Below are 19,943 nucleotides of genomic sequence, written 5' to 3' on the forward strand. Positions count from 1 at the left end.
TCTTTTAGAACCAGATAACACTTAAAAAAATCAGTCTGTTTGAATTGCCAGCGTAACATTTTCTTTACATAAGTGCAGAATTTAAATTATTTCCAAATTATTCTTGTTGCATATGAATTGAAGCATATTTTATACATATTCTCTATGCCTTCATTTTCACTGGTAAATACTAAGGCCTATATTATATTGTTTTGTTTTGCATTCACAAAAGTAACTACATAGCTTGTTTCCTTTATTTTTCTATCTTAAGATCACCAATGTTATGTATGACTTTGCACTGGATCTCATATGGATAATTGTAAAAATCATTCAGTTATTTGAAAATCAATCACATTTTAATAAACCAGGAATATAAAAATCATGTAGCTATGCCATAGTATGTTTCTCTGAAGAAACTAAACAGCATCATAACTGAACATTTTCTTTCAATCTCTAAGGATCCACTGTGTAATATTATTTTCCTTCATTTTATGTCTTTGGGAAAAATGTTGGCAAGGGGCTAAGCTTTTTCTATAGACCAATATGAGCAACTCTCCTACAGAGAATGAAACACAGATTACGTTAGTGTATTCCATTCAGTTGCACTGAGCATCGAACGTTTCAGAGTCTGGACTTCCGTATCCGCTGGAACCATCATCCCTTACGTGCGGGTTTGTGCTCGGCGGTGCCAAAGTCGTTTTATCACTGTAGAGTGATGTCGGGGTCATCTGTTGGGGCTGCTGTTGTAGTGGCTGCACTGGCTGCTGCTGTTGTGGTGGCAGCATCTGATGTGGTAAGGGATGGTGATTCTCATAACTGATGCTTAAATTGTCTCCTGCTGGCTGAAAGAAGCGATACAATTAGTTAGAGAGAGTATGACATGAATGTGAAAAACATTATTTAACATTCCTCAGCAGGGGCACCACCAACTCAGTGGGGCTCACGTATCTTTGACCCCTTCAAAGAAAAAAAGATAGGAAGCACTGTAATTAACTAGTTTTTGTGGAGCATGTAAATGAAATAATTGGAAAGCAGTTGTGAGCTTGCTGGATGCAGTGGGGAATGGTGGGAAACAGGGATCTATCAGTCACATATAACCTGAGGTCAAGAATGACTTCTAAGCAACTAAACCATCTTGCAATACTAAACGTTCATTGTGAGGGGACCAATTCTTTGCACATTAATTCTATAGCTACAGTAATGACTTCTTTTTTAGTGTAGAGATACACAAGTCAAATTTCATGATAAAAATATAAACAAAATTTTATTTATGAGTAAAGAAGTCTATGTTTTATTGAAAATGAAAATGAAAACCCCGGTCAGGGATGGAATGAATGAAGCCCCCATCTTGCGGTGAGTGTAGGAATTGTGCTGGCTGCCGAAGCCTGTTGCACTCCCCTAGGGCAGTGATTAATGACTGACAAATGAAATGAAACAATAGTGGAGACTGTTGCTGGAATGAAAGATAACAGGGAAAACTGGAATACCTGGAGGAAAACCTGTCCCGCCTCCACTTTGTGTAGCACAAATCTCACATGGAGTGACTGGGATTTGAACCACGGAACCCAGCAGTGAGAGGCCAATGCGCTGCCTCCTGAACCAAAGAGGCTTCTATGTTTTATTATACCAAAATAATCCTGGAGTAGTGCAATGTATATTACTGTAATTATGAAACTATCAAAATAAATGGAAAGTAAAATCTATATTCATTGTTTGTTTATTTCTTTGGGTACTTCCTGTTAACAAGATTATGAGGATAATAACAAAGACCCTTTACGAAACCAAACTTAAGAATGTGGACATGGTCCAGGCTTATACACCCCACTCCATCAAGTTGCACTCCTGTTGATCTGATCAATCACAATGTTTTAAATAGTAAAACCTATTTCAGAAGTGTTTAGAACACAAAGTGTTAGCATCTACAGAACAAGGAGTTATATGTGTGCTCCATGGTAAATACTCATTGAAGGGTTGCAGATCCTTAAGTCACTGATGTATGGGTGGTTATACATGAGACAATAGCAGTTGTTTGCTTTCAGGCAATTAAAAAGACAATCTAGGACCACTTTCATTATTTGATATACACATTAAACTGTATGTTGAAACCCTTGAGACTAGTGAATGTTTCTCCTCTTTGATGACTACAATAAGGGCAGCCTATATTTATGGGTAAACTGCCATGCTATTACCATAGTCATTTTCTATAGGACTGGAAATTCCTCTCGAGACCAGCAACTAGAATCACATAGCACCTCTCATGTCAAAGTGGAAGTGTTGTGTTCTCTGAGTCTGTGTGCAAATTACAATGTGCTGTAAGCATTTCTCTCTTGATGCAATGTACTTTTGCTTTCAAAATCAATACACAGGGAACAAACATTAATTGCACTTTATTGTCTGGCACTACTGTGAATTACTCGCAGGCCCATGATTCTCTCTGCTAACCATAAATGTGTGCTATATTACTATCAATAAATTATGAGAACAAGGGTGCAGGACCTTCCCATCCATCATAAATCAATGGCTCAGGCTTGAGAAGAAAGAAACAGGAGACCTTAGAAGTTGAATGTACTGTACCTTGTAGAATCTGAAACAATCATATTGAAATTGTGGAAAATTTCAAATAATTAGGAGGGGTATTAATGAACAGTGAATAGATATCAAAATAATAATAATAATAATAATAATAATAATAATAATAATAATAATAATAATAATAATACAATTTTCACATATACTATTCGGAGGCTGTCGAAACGGTGCAGTTGTTTATAGAGTGTGAGAAACAAGATCTGTTTAAGTGATGTCAGAAACAAACTCTGGCTAATTTAACTGCCTGTGGATTATTATCTCTGGGTACCCTCCAACAGAAACTGTATAGGAATGACCCTCACACTTTTCAGTTTGCAGATAGTTTGGAAATATTACATGGATTAAAGAATGCCAAAACAAACTATGGAATAAGAAACTGGCAGGAAAGAGAGGACAGAAGTCAGTAGGACCTGGACTGGAATTCAATGATAGATGAGGAGATAAATAAAGAGGAACCAAATTTGTCCAGACCAAGCTGCATCTAAATAAGAGAGAAATAATGATGGTAGGGATAATGAAATCATGTTTATGGAAAGTTGCTCTCATTTTATATGGGGAGAGGCAAATATAATGCACCAGGGAATTCACAGGCTTTGGATCTCTTGGCTAGGTATGATTTCCTCAGAAGAACATTTCACTCATTGCCAGTCAGTTGGAGGGTTTTTATAAGAATAGATATGGCATGTAGCAATACACAAGATAACAAATATTACTTGTTGAGACATATCTTTTAAAGAAAAAGTTTTTCAAAAAATCCTCGTATATCTATGCTACCCAGAGGCTGCTTGGTCATTGATAAGTACCAAGGTGCAATTGCTTATGGCCTGTGAGAATCAGGATCTGTTTCCAGTAAGAGAAAATTATGTCCAAAATGAGCTCTGGCTGATTTAACAGCTTGTGATTATCATCTATGGGTATCCTCAAACAGAAAGCATACGGGAATGACCCTCACACTTTTCAAGCTCTCAAACAAAAGACCGCTAGTGTAATGTGTAATAGAGGCCAAAAAGAACTGCAACAAGTTTTCCAGAACTTTCTACACTGCTGGAACTTTTACTTGGTTATGAATAGTGAATATTTTCAACAGTTGCTGTGAAGTACAGATAAAATTAAACTTTCAATACCATAAATTGTAGTTAAATATATTACTCCGGTGCATCATGTGATGGCTCCCCTTGCCGAGGACGCTTATACCGTCGATCACATAGGTCCTGCTCCGTCCCATAAATTCCTGAGCATATTAGGTTTGCCTCTCCCTATAGAATTACATAAATTCTCCCAGATGTTTTCTTGCATTACTTGTACAAACATGCAAATATCAACACAGTCATAGAAATTTTTCACTTCATCCTAGAGGACACAGCTTTAATACACTATATTGATAAGAAATATATATACAAACTGTATTTAAAACCATTAGTATTCTCAATGAACATACAGGGTTCCATTTTTTAAACACTAATCACCACAACATAAGCAAGTGAATTTTATGAACCACAGAGTTGGTTATGGACACTAAACGTCAAGAATCAATATTGCTCTCCTGAGAGTCGGTCGGTCACCACTGATATGCATTTAAGGCTGTTGCCCAGGTAACAGATGACCTATTGGTTGTTTCCTTAAATAATTTCAAAGAAGTTGGACATTTATTGAACATCTCCATTGATAAATTATTCCAATCCCTAACTCCTCTTCCTATAAACAAATATTTTCCCCAATTTATGCTCTTCTTCTTTTCTAGCCTATTTCAATCCACTGCTGGATATAGGCCTCTTCCATATGCTTCCATTGTCTCCAGTCTTGAGCCACTTGGAACCAGCGTGTTCCAGCCAACAGCTTTATGTCATCGAGCCATCTCTTCTGCAGTCTTCCAATTTTTATCCCCTTGAATTCAAATTTTATCTTCATACTGTGGTCTTTCCTACTTTTCAAACACCACTCAACCTTATTCATCTACTAATGTTATTCTACGCCATTTCTCCACTGACGGATCGGAACATACCGCTTATAATACCAATATAGTTGGTCTGTGTCTGGCTCCATGGCTAAAAGGTTAGCGTGCTGGCCTTTGGTCACGGGGGTCTCGGGTTCGATTCCTGGCAGGGTCGGGAATGTTAATCATCATTGGTTAATTTCGCTGGCATGGGGGCTGGGTGTATGTGTTGTCTTCATCATCACTTCATCCTCATCACAATGCGCAGGTCGCCTACGGGAGTCAGATCAAAAGACCTGCAGTTGGTAAGCCAAACATATCCTCTGACACTCCTGGCACTAAAAGCCATACACCATTTCATTTAATTTCAGTTGGTCCATTATTAGACATTATAAATTTTCCAGCTTTATAATATCCAATAACGGACCAACTATATTGGTATTATAAATTTACTCATTCAGAACAAATATTTCAGGTTCCCCATGGGAATCAACATCTTTATCATCACATACTGCTTATTTGAGCAGCTCATCTCCTTTCTCCCAAGTCTTCCCTGCCTAAAATTTGCTTAATTTTCAAAATACTATTCTTTTGTTGTAAATCACCCAGAACAGATTTTGGTGTTTTTCTTTGCATTTTTTGCAGTTCTCAAATCAAGTAACCTGGTGGGGTTCCATACAGTGGAACAATACTTCAGTTGTGGTCTTACCAGTGACTTATGTGCCCTCTCCTTTACATCCTTACATATGCTCATAACCATATGAAGAGATCTGTAAGCTTTATTTACAATCCTGTTAATGTGATTATCGCAATGAAGATATTTCCTTATTTTAACATCTACAGTAGGTATAAGTGATTCCCATGAGATACTTTCATCCTATCAACACAGTATTTAAAACTGAGAGGACATTTCGTATTGATGAAACAACCTGACTTTTCACCCTATTTACTATCATACCATTTTCTTCTGTTGATCTCACAACATTGTTGAGGTCTTTTTCTAGTTGCTCACAATCCTTTAACTTATTTATTACTCTGTATAGTACACCATCACCACAAAAATTCCCTTATCTCTGATTCCAGTTCTTTACTTGTATCATTTATACAGGGTCTTTTTTTTAGCTGGCTCTGCAGCACCACTCAGAGCAATATATCTCTTGGCAAATGAGTCACCCGGCTATCGGCTTCCGTGCGTGTTCCCCTGACACACGGAGCAAGCCATAAAAAAGACCCTGTATATACAAGAAAACATAAAGGTCCAATAATACTGCCTTTAGGAACTTCCCACTTAATCATTACAGGATCAGAAAATGCTTCAACTACTCTCATTCTGTAGGTTCTATTTTCTAGAAATGTAGCCACCTATTCATTTACTCTTTTGCCTAGTCCAGTTTCCCTCATTTTAATCAGTATACAGTCCATTTGACCTTATGAATCTAAAATATCTATTATATCTTACTGGAAACATATAAGTTGAGCCTCAGTGGAATAACTTTTCCTAATCACAAACTGTCTCCTATCAAACCAGTTAGTAATTTACCAAACATATCTAATATAATCAGAAAGATTGCTTTTTCAGAGCTTACATGCAACAAATGTCAAGCTGATTCACCTGTCATTATCAGTTATATATTCATCATCCTTTCCTTTGTACAAACAGTAATGAAGTAAGTATTTCAGATATAGAACTATATCCCAACCTATTGCCTTTAGTATGTCCCCAGAAATCTTGTCAATTCCAGCTGCTTTTCTAGTTTTCAACTTTTGTATCTTATTTTAAACATCTTTGTAATCATAGGTAAATTTCAGTATGTTGTCATATTATTCACCTCCTGCACCTGGATATTATCCCTATATCCAAAAATCTTTACATACTGCCAACTGAATACTTCTGCCTTCTGTAGATCCTCACATACACACTCCCCTTGTTCATTACAATTATTATAATTCTTAGAATACCTTTCTTGGAACCTGTTTCTGCATTGAAGTACCTATCTATACATACCCTGCCATTTTCGCTAAAATTCATATGACTGCCAATTATGCTTAGCACCATGTTATCCTTGGCTGATGGTAAGTTCTTTCTGTTTCTCCTTACTTCCACAACCATACCTAACTATTTATTTCCAATCAACAATTCCTCCTTAATCTTTTTATTTCTCTGCTATACCATTCTTTAACACTTTTAAAGGTAGATATACCTGTTTTCATATTGCTCAACAATTGTTTTAAAACCACCCCACAGCCTGTTTACATTTTTACTTACCGTTTTCCACCGATCATAATTACATTTTTAAAAACTCCTTCATGCCTGTCTTATCAGCCGTATGGTACTGCCTAATATTCCTCCTTTTATAACATTCCTTTCTATTGTATTTATTTTAAACTGCAATGAAAACAGCTTCATGATAACTTATACCATCCATCACTTCAGTTTCTCTATAAAGCTCATCTGGTTTTAACAGCACCATGTCCAGAATAGTCTTCCCTCTACTTGGTTCCAACTCTTTCTGATTCAGCTGTCCTTCCCAGATTAACTTTTCATCATTTGTTGGTCATGTTTTCTGTAATTCACATGACCTTCCCAGTTAACATTTGGTAAACTGATCTCACCTGCTAAAATCACTTTCCTTTCTGTGTTGTTTCTCACATAGCTGATTAACTTATCAAATAATTCTCCATCAGGATCAGTGCTACCATTTCCAGGTTTGTGCACCCGGAAAACATCAAGCTGCCCATTATGCTTAGAGATGAGCTGTACACATAGAATTTCATGTTTCTTATCCTCAACTTTTATGTAGCTTACAAATTCTTCTTTCACTAGTATGAATATCCCCCTTCCTGCCATTCCTATCCTGTCTCTATGATCAATACCCCAGTTTCATGAGAAAATTTCTGCATCCATAATATCACTTTTCAACCATGATTCCACTTCTATTATAATATTTGATAAATATATATCTATCATCCTTACTTGACTTCCAGCTCCCTGTACTATTATCACCACGCCCTAGGCCACCCCATTTCCCTGAATGTCCCAAACCTCCTAATTTAAATGTACCACTGCAGTAAATGTGCAGATTCCTATCTCCTAGCTACTCATGATCTACAAATCTCACTCCCAGTTTCTCCACGTACCCACTCAATAGTCATATTTAAATTGCTGGTCACCCTCAAGCCTGATCACTCACTCTGGACAGCTATTCCCACAGGTTTATAAGTAAACTATTTTACCATTAAAAATGAGTAAACCGAGCTCGATAGCTGCAGTTGCTTAAGTGCGGCCAGTATCCAGTATTCGGGAGATAGTAGGTTCGAACCCCACTATCGGCAGCCCTGAAGATGGTATTCCGTGGTTTCCCATTTTCACACCAGGCGAATGCTAGGGCTGTACCTTAATTAAGGTCACGGCCGCTTCCTTCCCACTCCTAACCCTTTCCTGTCCCATCGTCGCCATAAGACCTATCCGTGTCGGTCCGACGTAAAGCAAAAAAAAAAAAAAAAAGAGTAAAATAATCTGCACCATTTTCTGTAAGATTTTCATTGCTCCATATAATTCCATTGCTTATGAGATCTTAAGGCAGAGTTAAGAAAACTAAATTGCACAGTTTTACTGACCTAGTTCAGGGCTTACATCCAAGCCCTGAAATACAGTATCTATATTTTTGCAATGATCTGCTTTATGGCTTCTTTCAAGTTTTGGTTTTAAAATTATTAATGTTGCATAACTGTAATTCATTAGCATTTCTCTTTTTTTTTTTTTTTTTTTTTTTTTAGTGGTTCAACATTGCACTGACATGTTGAAGTCCCCTTGTGGGTGGGGGCAGTAGAATAACACCCACGGTATCCCCTGCCTGTCGTAAGAGGCAACTAAAAGGAGCTCCAGGGATTCTAAACTTTGGAGAGTGGGTTGGTGACCACGGGGCCCTTAGCTGAGTCCTGACATTGCTTCCACTTACTTATACCAGGCTCCACACTTTCATCTATACTATCCAACCTCTCTTGGTCAACTCTTGTTCTTTTCCGACCCCGATGGTATTACGTATGGAGGCCTAGTGAGTCTTTCATTTTCACGCTCTTCGTGGCCCTTGTCTTCCTTTGGCCAGTACCTTCATTTTTCGAAAGTGTCGGACCCCATCCATTTTTTCTCTCTGATTAGTGTTATTTAGAGGATGGTTGCCCAGTTGTACTTCCTCTTAAAACAATAATCATCACCACCAGCACCAGATGTTGAAGGTTTTTGGCGATACAAGGATGGGAAAGGGCTAGGATTGGGAAGGTAGCGACTGTGGCCTTAATTAATTGCCTGATGTGGAAATGGGAACCCCCGGAAAACCATGGTCAGGGCTGCCGACGGTGAGATTTCAAACCCTCCATCTCCTGAATGCAGAATTCAATTCCAGAACAGTTTTGAGATCGTTAATAAAACATATGTGATTGTATCTTAAGAATATCAGAACTATTCAGTCTGCCAAGTTTACTAGGCTGGAGCTTGTAGTTCTCATAGACAATAAACCTTCTTCTTTCTTAATGCGTTTACCCTCGACGGTTTGTTTTTCCCTCGGACTTAGCGAGGGATTCCACCTCTACCGCCTCAAGGACAGTGTCCTGGAGCGTGAGACTTTGAGTCGGGGATAAAACTGGGAAGGAGGACCAGTACCTCGCCCAGGCGGCCTCACCTGCTATGCTGAATAAGGGCCTTGTGGGGGGGATGGGAAGATTGAGAGGGAGAGACAAGGAAGAGGGAAGGAAGCGGCTGTGGCCTTAAGTTAGGGACCATCCTGGCATTTGCCTGGAGGAGAAGTGGAAAACCATGGAAAAACACTTCCAGGATGGCTGAGGAGGGAATTGAACCAACCTCTACTGAGCTGACTTCCTGAGGCTGAGTGAACCCTGTTCCAGCCCTCGTACCACTTTTCAAATTTCGTGGCAGAGCCGGGAATCGAATCGAAGCCAGGCCTTGGGGGGGGGGGGGGTGTGGCAGCAAATCACGCTAACCACTACACCACAGAGGCGGAATCAAAGTTATTGATCTACTACTTTATTAATTACTTTTGGTCTTTTATGACTGTCAAAATAATCTGAGACTCAACAATTTTAAAGATTGCATTTTGAAAAAATCCCTTGTAAAACATAATAATTCCATGAGATCCTGTATGCGAAACAAATCTAGCTGGATCACTCTATTTATTCAGACTCATAAAATTCAAATTCACTGCTATGACAACTACATTTTTAAGGCTGATATGATGAGTTACATATGCTGGAAATTAAATGAACAAGTAGTAACAAGTAACAAGTAGTTAATGTAAGATGAATGAAAAGTAATGTTACTATGAGAGTAAAAAAGGGGCAGTGCTATGTTATATGTTGCTTGAACTCCCATGGGCATATCATGCTTGCATTAGGTCTAGGGCATACCTGCAAATTACTGACTTGCCTTCGTATGTGCGCGAGGCTGCTGGGATTGTACACCATATTGGCAAACACCAGGCGCTCCTCATAGTCGTACTCACACAAGATCTTGTTGTCACACAAATAAAACCGGTCACCAACACAGAACCTGGACAACACAATTTTATTGATTTTAAATATATCCATATAAATAGTACATGTATCACATGAAACTGTTATATGCTTTGTATCAGGTGAAGTTTCCATGAAAGAGAAGAATATCAGATAGATAGTAGTAACATTGTTTTTATTTTAATGCTAAAATATACTTTTCAGGGTGTCTTGCTTGTAGTCAGGGTTGCCAACTTTAGTAATTTCTGCTAAATCTGGAGGTTTTTGAAAAACTAATGTTGGGAAGAAATTTCTATCAGTGGTTAGTGGGATATTTGGAGGTTTTTACGTTTGATTAAAAGATATTTATAAAAAATGACTATAATCCATTTCAAATGGGAAGCCGTTTCAGTTATGGTATATTTCTCAAAGTCACTTCCGTACAGGCCATGAAGACCCTTGGAGGAGTGGAAGGTAAAGGCTTCCACCATTGTTAACCGCGGCACGTGATGGGATAGAGTGGTTAGCTCTATGCCCGACCGCCTTTGCCCGCAGGAATTAACCTGGTACTCATTTTTGGTGTAGGCTGAGTGAATCTCAGGGCCATATGCCCCTCCGGAAGTGGAAATCTCGTTTCTTAAATTTTACGACTTCCTGACGGGGATTCGAACCCATGTCCTTCCGGGCGAACCAGGCACGCCTTTACCGCCTCGACCAAGCTTATGGTATATTTATGAATTTGAAATATTTAGATCTGGTGTAAGAGATACACAAACATAAATGAGATAGATGTTTTGGTAAATTGACCACTTGTAAACAAGTTCTCTTAGACTGGAAGTCTGAAGTGTGTCACTCAGTTCACGTTTGTTCCTTCTGTGTGTCCCATTTGTTGATAGTACCAGTTTACAGAATGAAAATTATCATACATGTATGATAGAGTAAATCATTTTCAATCATTAAAAGTGTATTGACAAGGTGGACCCAACATAAACTACTGTATTTTACATTATTTCTTTAATAGATTTAGCCAAGTCAATACAGGATCAAATAAAACACCTATTATGGTTAAGTTTATGAACAGCGGTGAAGGTCGTGGCAGTTGTAGCAATGATGATGATCACGAGGATGGGAAAACAATATTATTGTATTACGGTACTCATTAAGTGTATGTTACTAACTTTGTTAAATTTCTCTGATTGCAGAAATGACACTTGGCAACTTGCAAGCTATTTGGGAAGTTAACAAGTGCTTATAACGTGAAATTTTTTAACTATCCTTTTTTTAAAGTTCAAATAATTTCTGTTGAAGTGACCACAAAGTAGTTTTACAGTACCAGTACTATTCTTTATGACGTTTGAGTGATGTGTTTATAGAACTAATACTGTTACAAACAGTACTTACAGCAAGAAAGTGCATTACTTAAAAAATATATTTACAAGTTTTTCTGGATTTTTTTTTCTGGTTTGGTGTTTTCAGTGGACATTTACCATCTGTTTGCAGGTTTCTGGAATGAAGTTGTTGGCAACCCTATTTGGAGTATTGGAGAGGAGCAAGCAAGTGTAAACCAATTGATATGTAAGTGTGGGAAGATTATTATTATTATTATTATTATTATTATTATTATTATTATTTCTTTCTTTCTTTCTTCGATTGTTAGGGTTTTCTAGGAACCACGTGCCAATTCGATGGTGGTGTTTCATCATTTGTTATTTCTTTTTCTTCCTCCAATACTTCTTCATCTTCTCGCTATGTCTTCTTCTCCTCGGATGATTTTGAACCTGTTTTCTTTCCCCTATGACCTTGGAAACCTTCCATTTTTAGCACTTTCTTTCTAAAAATCTCTCTCTTTTAATTCTTCTCCTATGTTTCTTCTCAAACCTTTCTTGACTTCATAAATCCAGGTTATTGTTGACTTCTTGTTCCAAATACGTTTGAAGATCTGCTCTGTTGTCATCCATTCTGTACAAATGTCCAAAAATAATAATAATAATCATATCTGAATTGTTTTGTAAGTTATGGGATGGATAGTTTATGAGTAAATTTCTGTTTTATCACTTTGTATTGACCTCCTCCTCCTCCTCCTTCTTCTTCTTCTTCTTCTTCTTCTTCTTCTTCTTCTTCTTTTTCTACTACTACTACTACTACTACTACTACTACTACTACTATCACATTGCCTACATCTGTGGGGTCGTGGGTGCGAACTGTGTAGCGCATGTGGACTTGGCCCTGTTTTATGGCTGGATGCCCTACTTGATGCCAACCCTATATGGAGGGAGTGTAGTCCGGCTCCATGGCTAAGGGGTCCTGGGTTCGATTCCCGGTCAGGTCGGGGAATTAAACTTTCATTAGTTAATTCACATGGCTCGGGGGCTGGGTTTTTGTGACGTTTCCAGCATTAGATTTCATCTTAGACAGGGCCCCATCCTCACAGACGTGCAGGTCCCCTATACGGCTACAATCAAAAAACCTGTACCAGGCCACATGCCATTATTATCACTAGTGTGGTCTGTTTTCCATATATGAAGAGAACGCAAACACCCAGTCCCCCCAGCAAGAATTAATTATACGTGATTAAAATCATTCAGCCATTTGTGTTGACGTCATTTATTCACAAATTAGTTCCAACAGACTGAGGAAACTAACAGTTATAAACTTTGGTATTTATCAAAAGCAAACAAGAACCCGTTTATTTTTCTTCTTTTGCTACCGCTTTTTCCCACACCTGTGCGGTCGTGGGTACGAACTGCGTCGCACATGTGGACTTGGCCCTGTTTTACGGTCGGATGCCCTTCCTGACGCCAATCCTATATGGAAGGATGTAATCACTATTACGTGTTTCTATGGTGGTTGGTAGTGTGGTATGTTGTCTGAATATGATGAGGAGAATGTTGGGACGGACAAATACACCCAGTTCCCGAGCCAGAAGAATTAATCAGAAGCGATCCCGGGACCCTCTGAACCAAAGGCCAGTACGCTGACCATTCAGCCAAGGAGTCGGACCAAACAAGAACCAGTTTATGTCAAACATATTACTACTTTCATGGAAACTTGAAATAATGATTCCAATACATTACAGAAACATACTTAACTTTTAAAAATAAACATCGCGTATATCGTGCAATAGTTTAAAGCACTATACAGGGTGATGGGAAACAACGTAGAGCATTACAGGGTTGGTCTAATTTGAAAAATTAATTAGATATCTCGCATCGTTATCATTTTATCAGCTGCTGAACTTAGCCGATCAGATCGCGGGAGAATTCAAATGGGCTTATGATTTGTTGAGAGCGAGTACCTGAGAGTCCCAGGATGAAAACTATGCCTCTTTACTCATCTGTTCCTAAGAATGCCGATGAGTCGGAAAAATATCTGGTTCTACACTGGCGGGGGAAAACCGATCTGGCTGAGAGGCGCTATTCACCTCCCGTCAGAGAAGAAAACCCCCTCTTCGCTGAGGAATGAGTTCTAATTTGGAGTCGGAGAGGTATTTTCAAGGTGGGGGGAGAACTTCCCTTGTTAATAAACGGGTCCTTTCAGGGGTTTAATTTTGAAGTTATTTAGTGAAAGAAAGGTTAAAAATTGAAAAGGTCGAAACAGGCGATGTTTGAAACGTATGGTTCGGCTTCTTGATTTTTACGACCTGTTTTAAGAGTAGGGTGCCAGGGTCGGATAAATGGCTGAGGAGGATTCTAGTTTTGATCATCTTTACTATTTTATTTATCTGAGATCTATCAGTCGGAATGCAAAGTTCTATTCGTATCTTCCTGTTAGATTTCAGTCTTGGTGCTTTTGTCATCATTCTGAGTCTTGATGTTTTCCTCTTCTGTGTCATCATCATGAAGTTCTTCTCCTCTTCTACCTTGCTCAGCACCTCCTCATTTCTCACTCTGTCGGTCCATTTCACTTTCTTCATTCTTCTCCATAAACACATTTTAAAACTTTCTAAATATTTTTGTTCTTTCTGTCTGACTCTCCACGTTTCAGAACCATATGGCACCACACTCCACACAAAATGTTTGGCAAACCTCTTTCTAAGTTTGATTGGTATGCTTCTAGCTGTCAGCAAACCTTTCACTCTCGCAAAAGCCCTCTTTCCCATGAATATTCTGCTTCCCAAATACTGGAATGATTGAACCTATTCTAACACTATTCCATCTATTGATAAATTCATTGTGTCGTCTCGTTCTCCTATTTTCATCACTCTGGTCTTGCCAATGTTCCGAGTGTCTTATTTTTAAAAACTTGTAATTTGCAAGGCAGAGTTTTAGCAACATAGCTCCAGGCCTCACAGCCATACAGCAAGATGAGCCTGACGCATGCCAGGTAAATATCTCTCTTAATACTTGTAGAGATTTCCCAGCAGAGGTCTTAAAGCTTTCATCCGTGCCGTGGCACGCTGTAAGTCCTGTTCTATATTGTATCTCCAGGACATACTCCTGTCCATAGTTAGTCCGAAATACTCGTATTTAACTTTGTTTCTGCAAGCATAGGGACATTATTTATAGAAAGTTGACCAAATCTAGGCCGACACTTGTTGAAAATAATTGCCTGAGTTTTGGTGGGATTTATTTTCGGTGGCGTTGCTAAACTTGTATGTGGCTCAACCCGCTTGAAAGCAGCAATCGAAGAAAAACTTCACCTCTGAGTTGACAGGATTGCTCGCGCCATGCCAAGTAGGTACGCTACATTGACACCGGCTGAAACCCACAGTATGTTTGCGTTTAGATGCTTATTTCTCGGTACTACCACGTGCAGATTTCGCAACACCGCCTCGTTTAGCTCATTTGAATGAGCCCGCGAAGCGATCTGATTGGCTAACTTCAATAGCTCATAAAATGGCAACAGTGCGAGAGATCGAATTATTATTTTTTATCCGCATGACCAACCCTCTAAAGCTCACGTAGGCCTGCCGCGTTCACGTTGTTTCTGACCATTCTGTATAGAAAGATAGGCACATGACCAGGAACATGTCATAGGATAAACACAATGACAGTCCAGTGTGGGAAGAGGAAGGGATAAGAATGGAGACAAGAACAAACAAGAAAAGACAAGAGGACAAGGACCATCTCCACATCTTCATCCTCTGTATCGAGGGGCATAACATGCAGTGCAGGTGGGCCCGGGCCTTTAAGGGATCCCACAGACTCCTCACAAAAACAAGAATAAATACAGTCGAACCTCGATATCTCGAACCTCCATTACTCGAATTTTCAGTATCTTGAAGTAACTTCAATCAAATACAGTAGAGACAAAACGCGACACACTGCGAGATATCAAGGGACAGCGATTAGAGCTCTATCTAGCGGAGTGACCTGAGAGTTACAGATTCTGTCATAAGAGCACGTGTATTTGTTTGTAAAGTTTCTGGCGTTATTTATGCGTTTGCATTAAGTTGACATAAGTAAATAGTAGCGTGTGTCATTCCTTTATATCTCCTTTCAATCTGAGTGGAAAGATATGTGCTGTGTCTGGCTGCAATAACTATGAAGTGCAGAAGGATTCGCAGTCATTCTTCCGTTTCCCTCGTAACAAGAAAATATAAGTAAATATTGTGTTTGCATATATATTCTTCCAGTTACAAAGATATTTTTATAGTACTTCCTAAACTTCTGACCTGCGCGACCCATATTTTAACTGGCTTAAAATAGAATAAGCTTATTTTATTGTATAGTGCAGCAGTTAACCTTCAATACCGATGTGTTGTTGTAGGTGTGATCTGTGGCTTTCATTTAATTCACGAAAATACATATGCATATGCGTGTGGCTGGTTGTGTTCCAAGTTACCCCATTTGGAATGCTGTAATGGGTTGTCAAGGACTGAAAAAAATATGGGTGATTTAAGAAATGTACATATTTTGTTGAAAAAATATGATGATGCAAATTTGCTTTACCCTAATGTAATGGTATTATGGCAAGTTTTACTTATAGGGAAAGTTTGAATATTTTTGAGGCTAAATTTATAGATTTTCTTTCTGTTAATAGTCTTCAATTTAAAAGGAAAATTGTCCAGCTCTTATATATAAATTCATTGAATCACGTGTGTAAGGAATTTGCCGATATTTTTGTTGACAAGTGTTTTAATGTGATGGTACAATGGTTTTAAATGAGAAAAAAAAGACAAATCTAGCAGTGAACGTTCAGGTAGGAATGCTAAAGCTAAAAAAGTAATGCATAAATGAAAGATCAAGCCCTTTCAAAGCAGTCCATTTCACATCTTGATTATTTGTCTAATTTCAGTCTTTAAATAATAACCTGTTAAATAATTCTTCATTCATTTATCCAGAATTGCTTTAGCAACTTTGAAGTTAATATCTTAATAACACTTTCTTTCTAGACGTAATTTATTTATCCATTTCCGTATATACATTTCCATTGATATTTGAATTTAGCGCGAATTTTCAGGTCACGCCACTAGGAGCGCCACTTGCGACTTGTCTCCCATTTTAACAAGGCTAAATCCGGAAGTGTCGCGTATTGTCTCTACTGTATTTGCTTCAATTTCCCGGCCATTTGTCCTATTCTTCATGTGCACTTATTTCTCTAGTACTCGAAATTCGGTTACACGAATTTCTCGATTTCCCGAAGAAAACATTTCCTCCCCTGAAGCAACAAATACTCTGTAACTCGAATTTTGTGCAACATTAACTGTGCAATACGGCATTTGTAGTTTGTGAGGAACAGTTAACAAGTAAAGAAAATCGGCGAAGCCCGCTGTTTCTCGGGTGTGAATTAATTACCGGTCACGTACGAAAGCAATCCACGAAGTTGCGGAAGAAGAGCACCATTTACGAATCTCGGTTACGTGGTATTGACGAGAAGTTTCAACGTGAAGGGAGGAAAGGTTAACAGTAACAAACAGAAGAGACTAACGGATGTTTTCCAAAGGTGTTAACGGAGGTATGTTTCTTGTTTCACTACTGTATGTACTGTATCCTGTCTTCTAAAACGTTACTATAATATGTGTTATAATTAAAGTGATGCGTAAACTAGAGTTTGCTTGTATATTTTTAAATACTGTTAAAAATAAAAGCTGTGTTCATTATAAACCCATAGATGCATATGATTCAATTACAGTAGCCTATGTGCTAAACATGCTCAGAGACGGTATTCTCTATATCTCGAAATTTCGATAACTCGAAATAAAATTTAGCTCCGACGTGATTCGAGATACGAGGTTCCACTCTAAAAAAGAATCCGACCGAGCTCGATAGCTGCAGTCGCTTAAGTGCGGCCAGTATCCAGTATTCGGGAGATAGTGGGTTCGAACCCCACTGTCGGCAGCCCTGAAGATGGTTTTCCGTGGTTTCCCATTTGCACACCAGGCTGTACCTTAATTAAGGCCACGGCAGCTTCCTTCCCAGTCCTAGCTCTTTCCTGTCCCATCGTCGCCATAAGTATCTGTGTCGGTGCGACGTAAAGCCAATAGCAAAAATGAATCCATCCAGCCAAGACCAACTACAATATGTCAGACCTTAACCGACCTATGATGATGATGCTTGTTGTTTTAAGGGGCCTAACATCGAAGGTCATCGGCCCCAACCGACCTATCGAAACTGTTCATAATGGTGGAAGCTGGAGTGCTAGCATGTGTTCGTTTTGGTTTGTGTAAGTCGTGTTGTTACCAAACATTTAGGGAAATTTGAATATTATTAATCGTACATTCTAGTTATTTATAGTCGTAAGAAGGGTATAGATCCTCTTTCAGAGCCGTAAGAAGCTGTTTGTTCTCAAAGAGCTTATTTATTCCAACAATATCGGTGGAGATTGGGTTAATGTTGATTTTCGTGTTCTTCTCTGAAAGTATTTTCTTTATTTTTAGTTACCTATGCAATACGTTTATAGTTTAATGTGCTGTGTGCCTGGATGTAACTAAGAGGTAGGGCACGGGTGTTCCCGTTTCCAAAAGACCTAGTATTAAGGCAAAATTGGGGTAAGAGCATTCGTAAAGAAAACTTCGAATCGAATGATAGGCCTAATTATGTTGTGTGCATTAATAATTTTATCATTTTTGAAAATCAAATGTATTGTTAGGGAAGATGTTATATACCCATAGAAGGTGGTGATCTAATTCGAGTGCCACGCAAACTTCCGAAGTTAAAACTAATGATACCTATCCTAGCATTTGCCCTATCAGCCAAAGAAAATTAAATCAGTCCCGAAAAGCTCCGGAAAATCTTAAACGGTGGTACAAGAATGATGTAATTAATTTTCAACGTTTCACAATGAACGTGCTTAAACTGAACCTAAGCCCGATTCCCGTGAGTGAACATGAGGATTATATTCTTTTTAATATAAAATGCAATTGTACCATCAATTCTGGTGAGTTTTAAAGTGACGAGTGCTCTAGATGGTCAAGTGTATTATACAAATATCACTTGTACCTACTCAGCAATACAGGTGAATTTTGGAGGGTTGAAATTTTGTTGGAGAAATTTGTTTGCGTGTTTTACATAATGGGCTGTGGTTAATGGTGGTGTTACGTAGTATTTTATGTAAGGTTAATGATGTTCTTTGTTGATATCTATATATCTTATTTGCTGACCGGAGTTCCATATGTGAAATATTTTTATACTGTGTGTCTGTTTCAACCTGACGTTGATACAATAATTCTCCGTTCCTTATTTTCCCTTCTGAAATTACATTTAGACTTTTTTTGCTAGTAGCTTTACGTCGCACCGACACAGATAGGTCTTATGGCGACGATGGGGCAGGAAAGGCCTAGGAATGGAAAGGAAGCGGCCGTGGCCTTAATTAAGGTACAACCCCCAGCATTTGCCTGGGGTGAAAATGGGAAAACACGGGAAACCATTTTCAGGGCTGCCAACAGTGGGGTTCGAAACCACTATCTCCCGGATGCGAGCTCACAGTTGCGCGTTTCTAACCGCACGGACAACTCGCTCGGTACATTTAGACTTACAATACGCGATAACGCTACTTTTGGTGTTTAATTATTCATATTTTGAGTTCGTGAGTTGCAATTCATGACGTTCGACTTGTGATATTTTCTTTAGGTGACTCGGTTCAGCTGATGATGACGCAGTATAGCGTCGAAACTAGTTCTGAATAAACATAATGTGTTGTAATTACATCTACACAACAAATTGTATAGTATTGAATAAAGTGGACCCTAAAACTTTTAAAAGCTCTGTAATCTCAGTTCAATACGGATAAAAATGTTTATTATTTTAAATGACTCGGGATAAACATGCATAACCTTCCCCTGAACCTCTCATATCGCCCACCGATGTCCGCCATGTTTTTTCTGGATTATGGTCTGATCAAGACCGACTCCAATCCTCAGACCTTAATGTTACTCTCGATCGTTCAAAGATGGCGAATCGAGTAGCCGGAATTGTTGAAAATCTGGGTTTGTTTTGGTTTGTTGTTATCGTACTGTATGTAGTCTGTGTAATTTTATGAAAGTTGACGATAAATGTTAGTTTCTTTGTAGAATATAAGTGTGCGAGTGTATTTATATGAGTTAGTGGACACATACAATCTGTAATTATACGCAGTAATGTGAGAATGTGCTTGTTTTGATCGTGTTTTTACCCATTAAAGAACGTGAGTGCACTAGGTGGACCAGGTTTTAATCTAACCATGACAATGCCCCTCATACACCTATTCTTAAGTTTCCTACGGAATATAACATTAAGATAGAAATGGATTAGGAATATACACCGTGATTATTTTGAAGTCCATGACAAAACTGTAGCGTGCATACATCATTTTGAGAATAAGTCTAAGATTAGGGAAGCCATTCCTCTACTTCCAAACTATTCGTGTTCCTCGAAAAATGTTAATTTAGATAGAATATAATTGATATTGTGATATTCCGTCAGTGTTTATGTGCTTCAAAATGTCGAGTGATTTAGATGCAAGTGTATTTTACAATAATCTGTGGTTTGCCTGCGGAAATGTTTGGCTGGATGTTGGA

General features: G+C 38.5%; 1 protein-coding gene across 2 annotated transcripts in view; it reads right to left on the reverse strand.

Moving 5' to 3' along the window:
* Positions 1-467: 467 nt before the first annotated feature.
* Positions 468-19,943, reverse strand: part of LOC136867475 (LIM domain transcription factor LMO4.2) — a 1,054,153-nt gene continuing 1,034,677 nt past the window's right edge. For both annotated transcript variants that reach the window (XM_067144684.2, XM_067144683.2), the window contains 2 exons: positions 9,923-10,064; positions 468-821 (listed from right to left, as the gene is read on the reverse strand). In XM_067144684.2, coding sequence (XP_067000785.1) covers positions 576-821; positions 9,923-10,064 — 388 coding nt within the window. In that variant the 3' untranslated portion in view covers positions 468-575. The remainder of the gene's footprint in view (positions 822-9,922; positions 10,065-19,943) is intronic.

Source organism: Anabrus simplex, chromosome 3 (assembly GCF_040414725.1).
Source record: "Anabrus simplex isolate iqAnaSimp1 chromosome 3, ASM4041472v1, whole genome shotgun sequence".
Taxonomy (NCBI): Eukaryota; Metazoa; Arthropoda; class Insecta; order Orthoptera; family Tettigoniidae; genus Anabrus; species Anabrus simplex.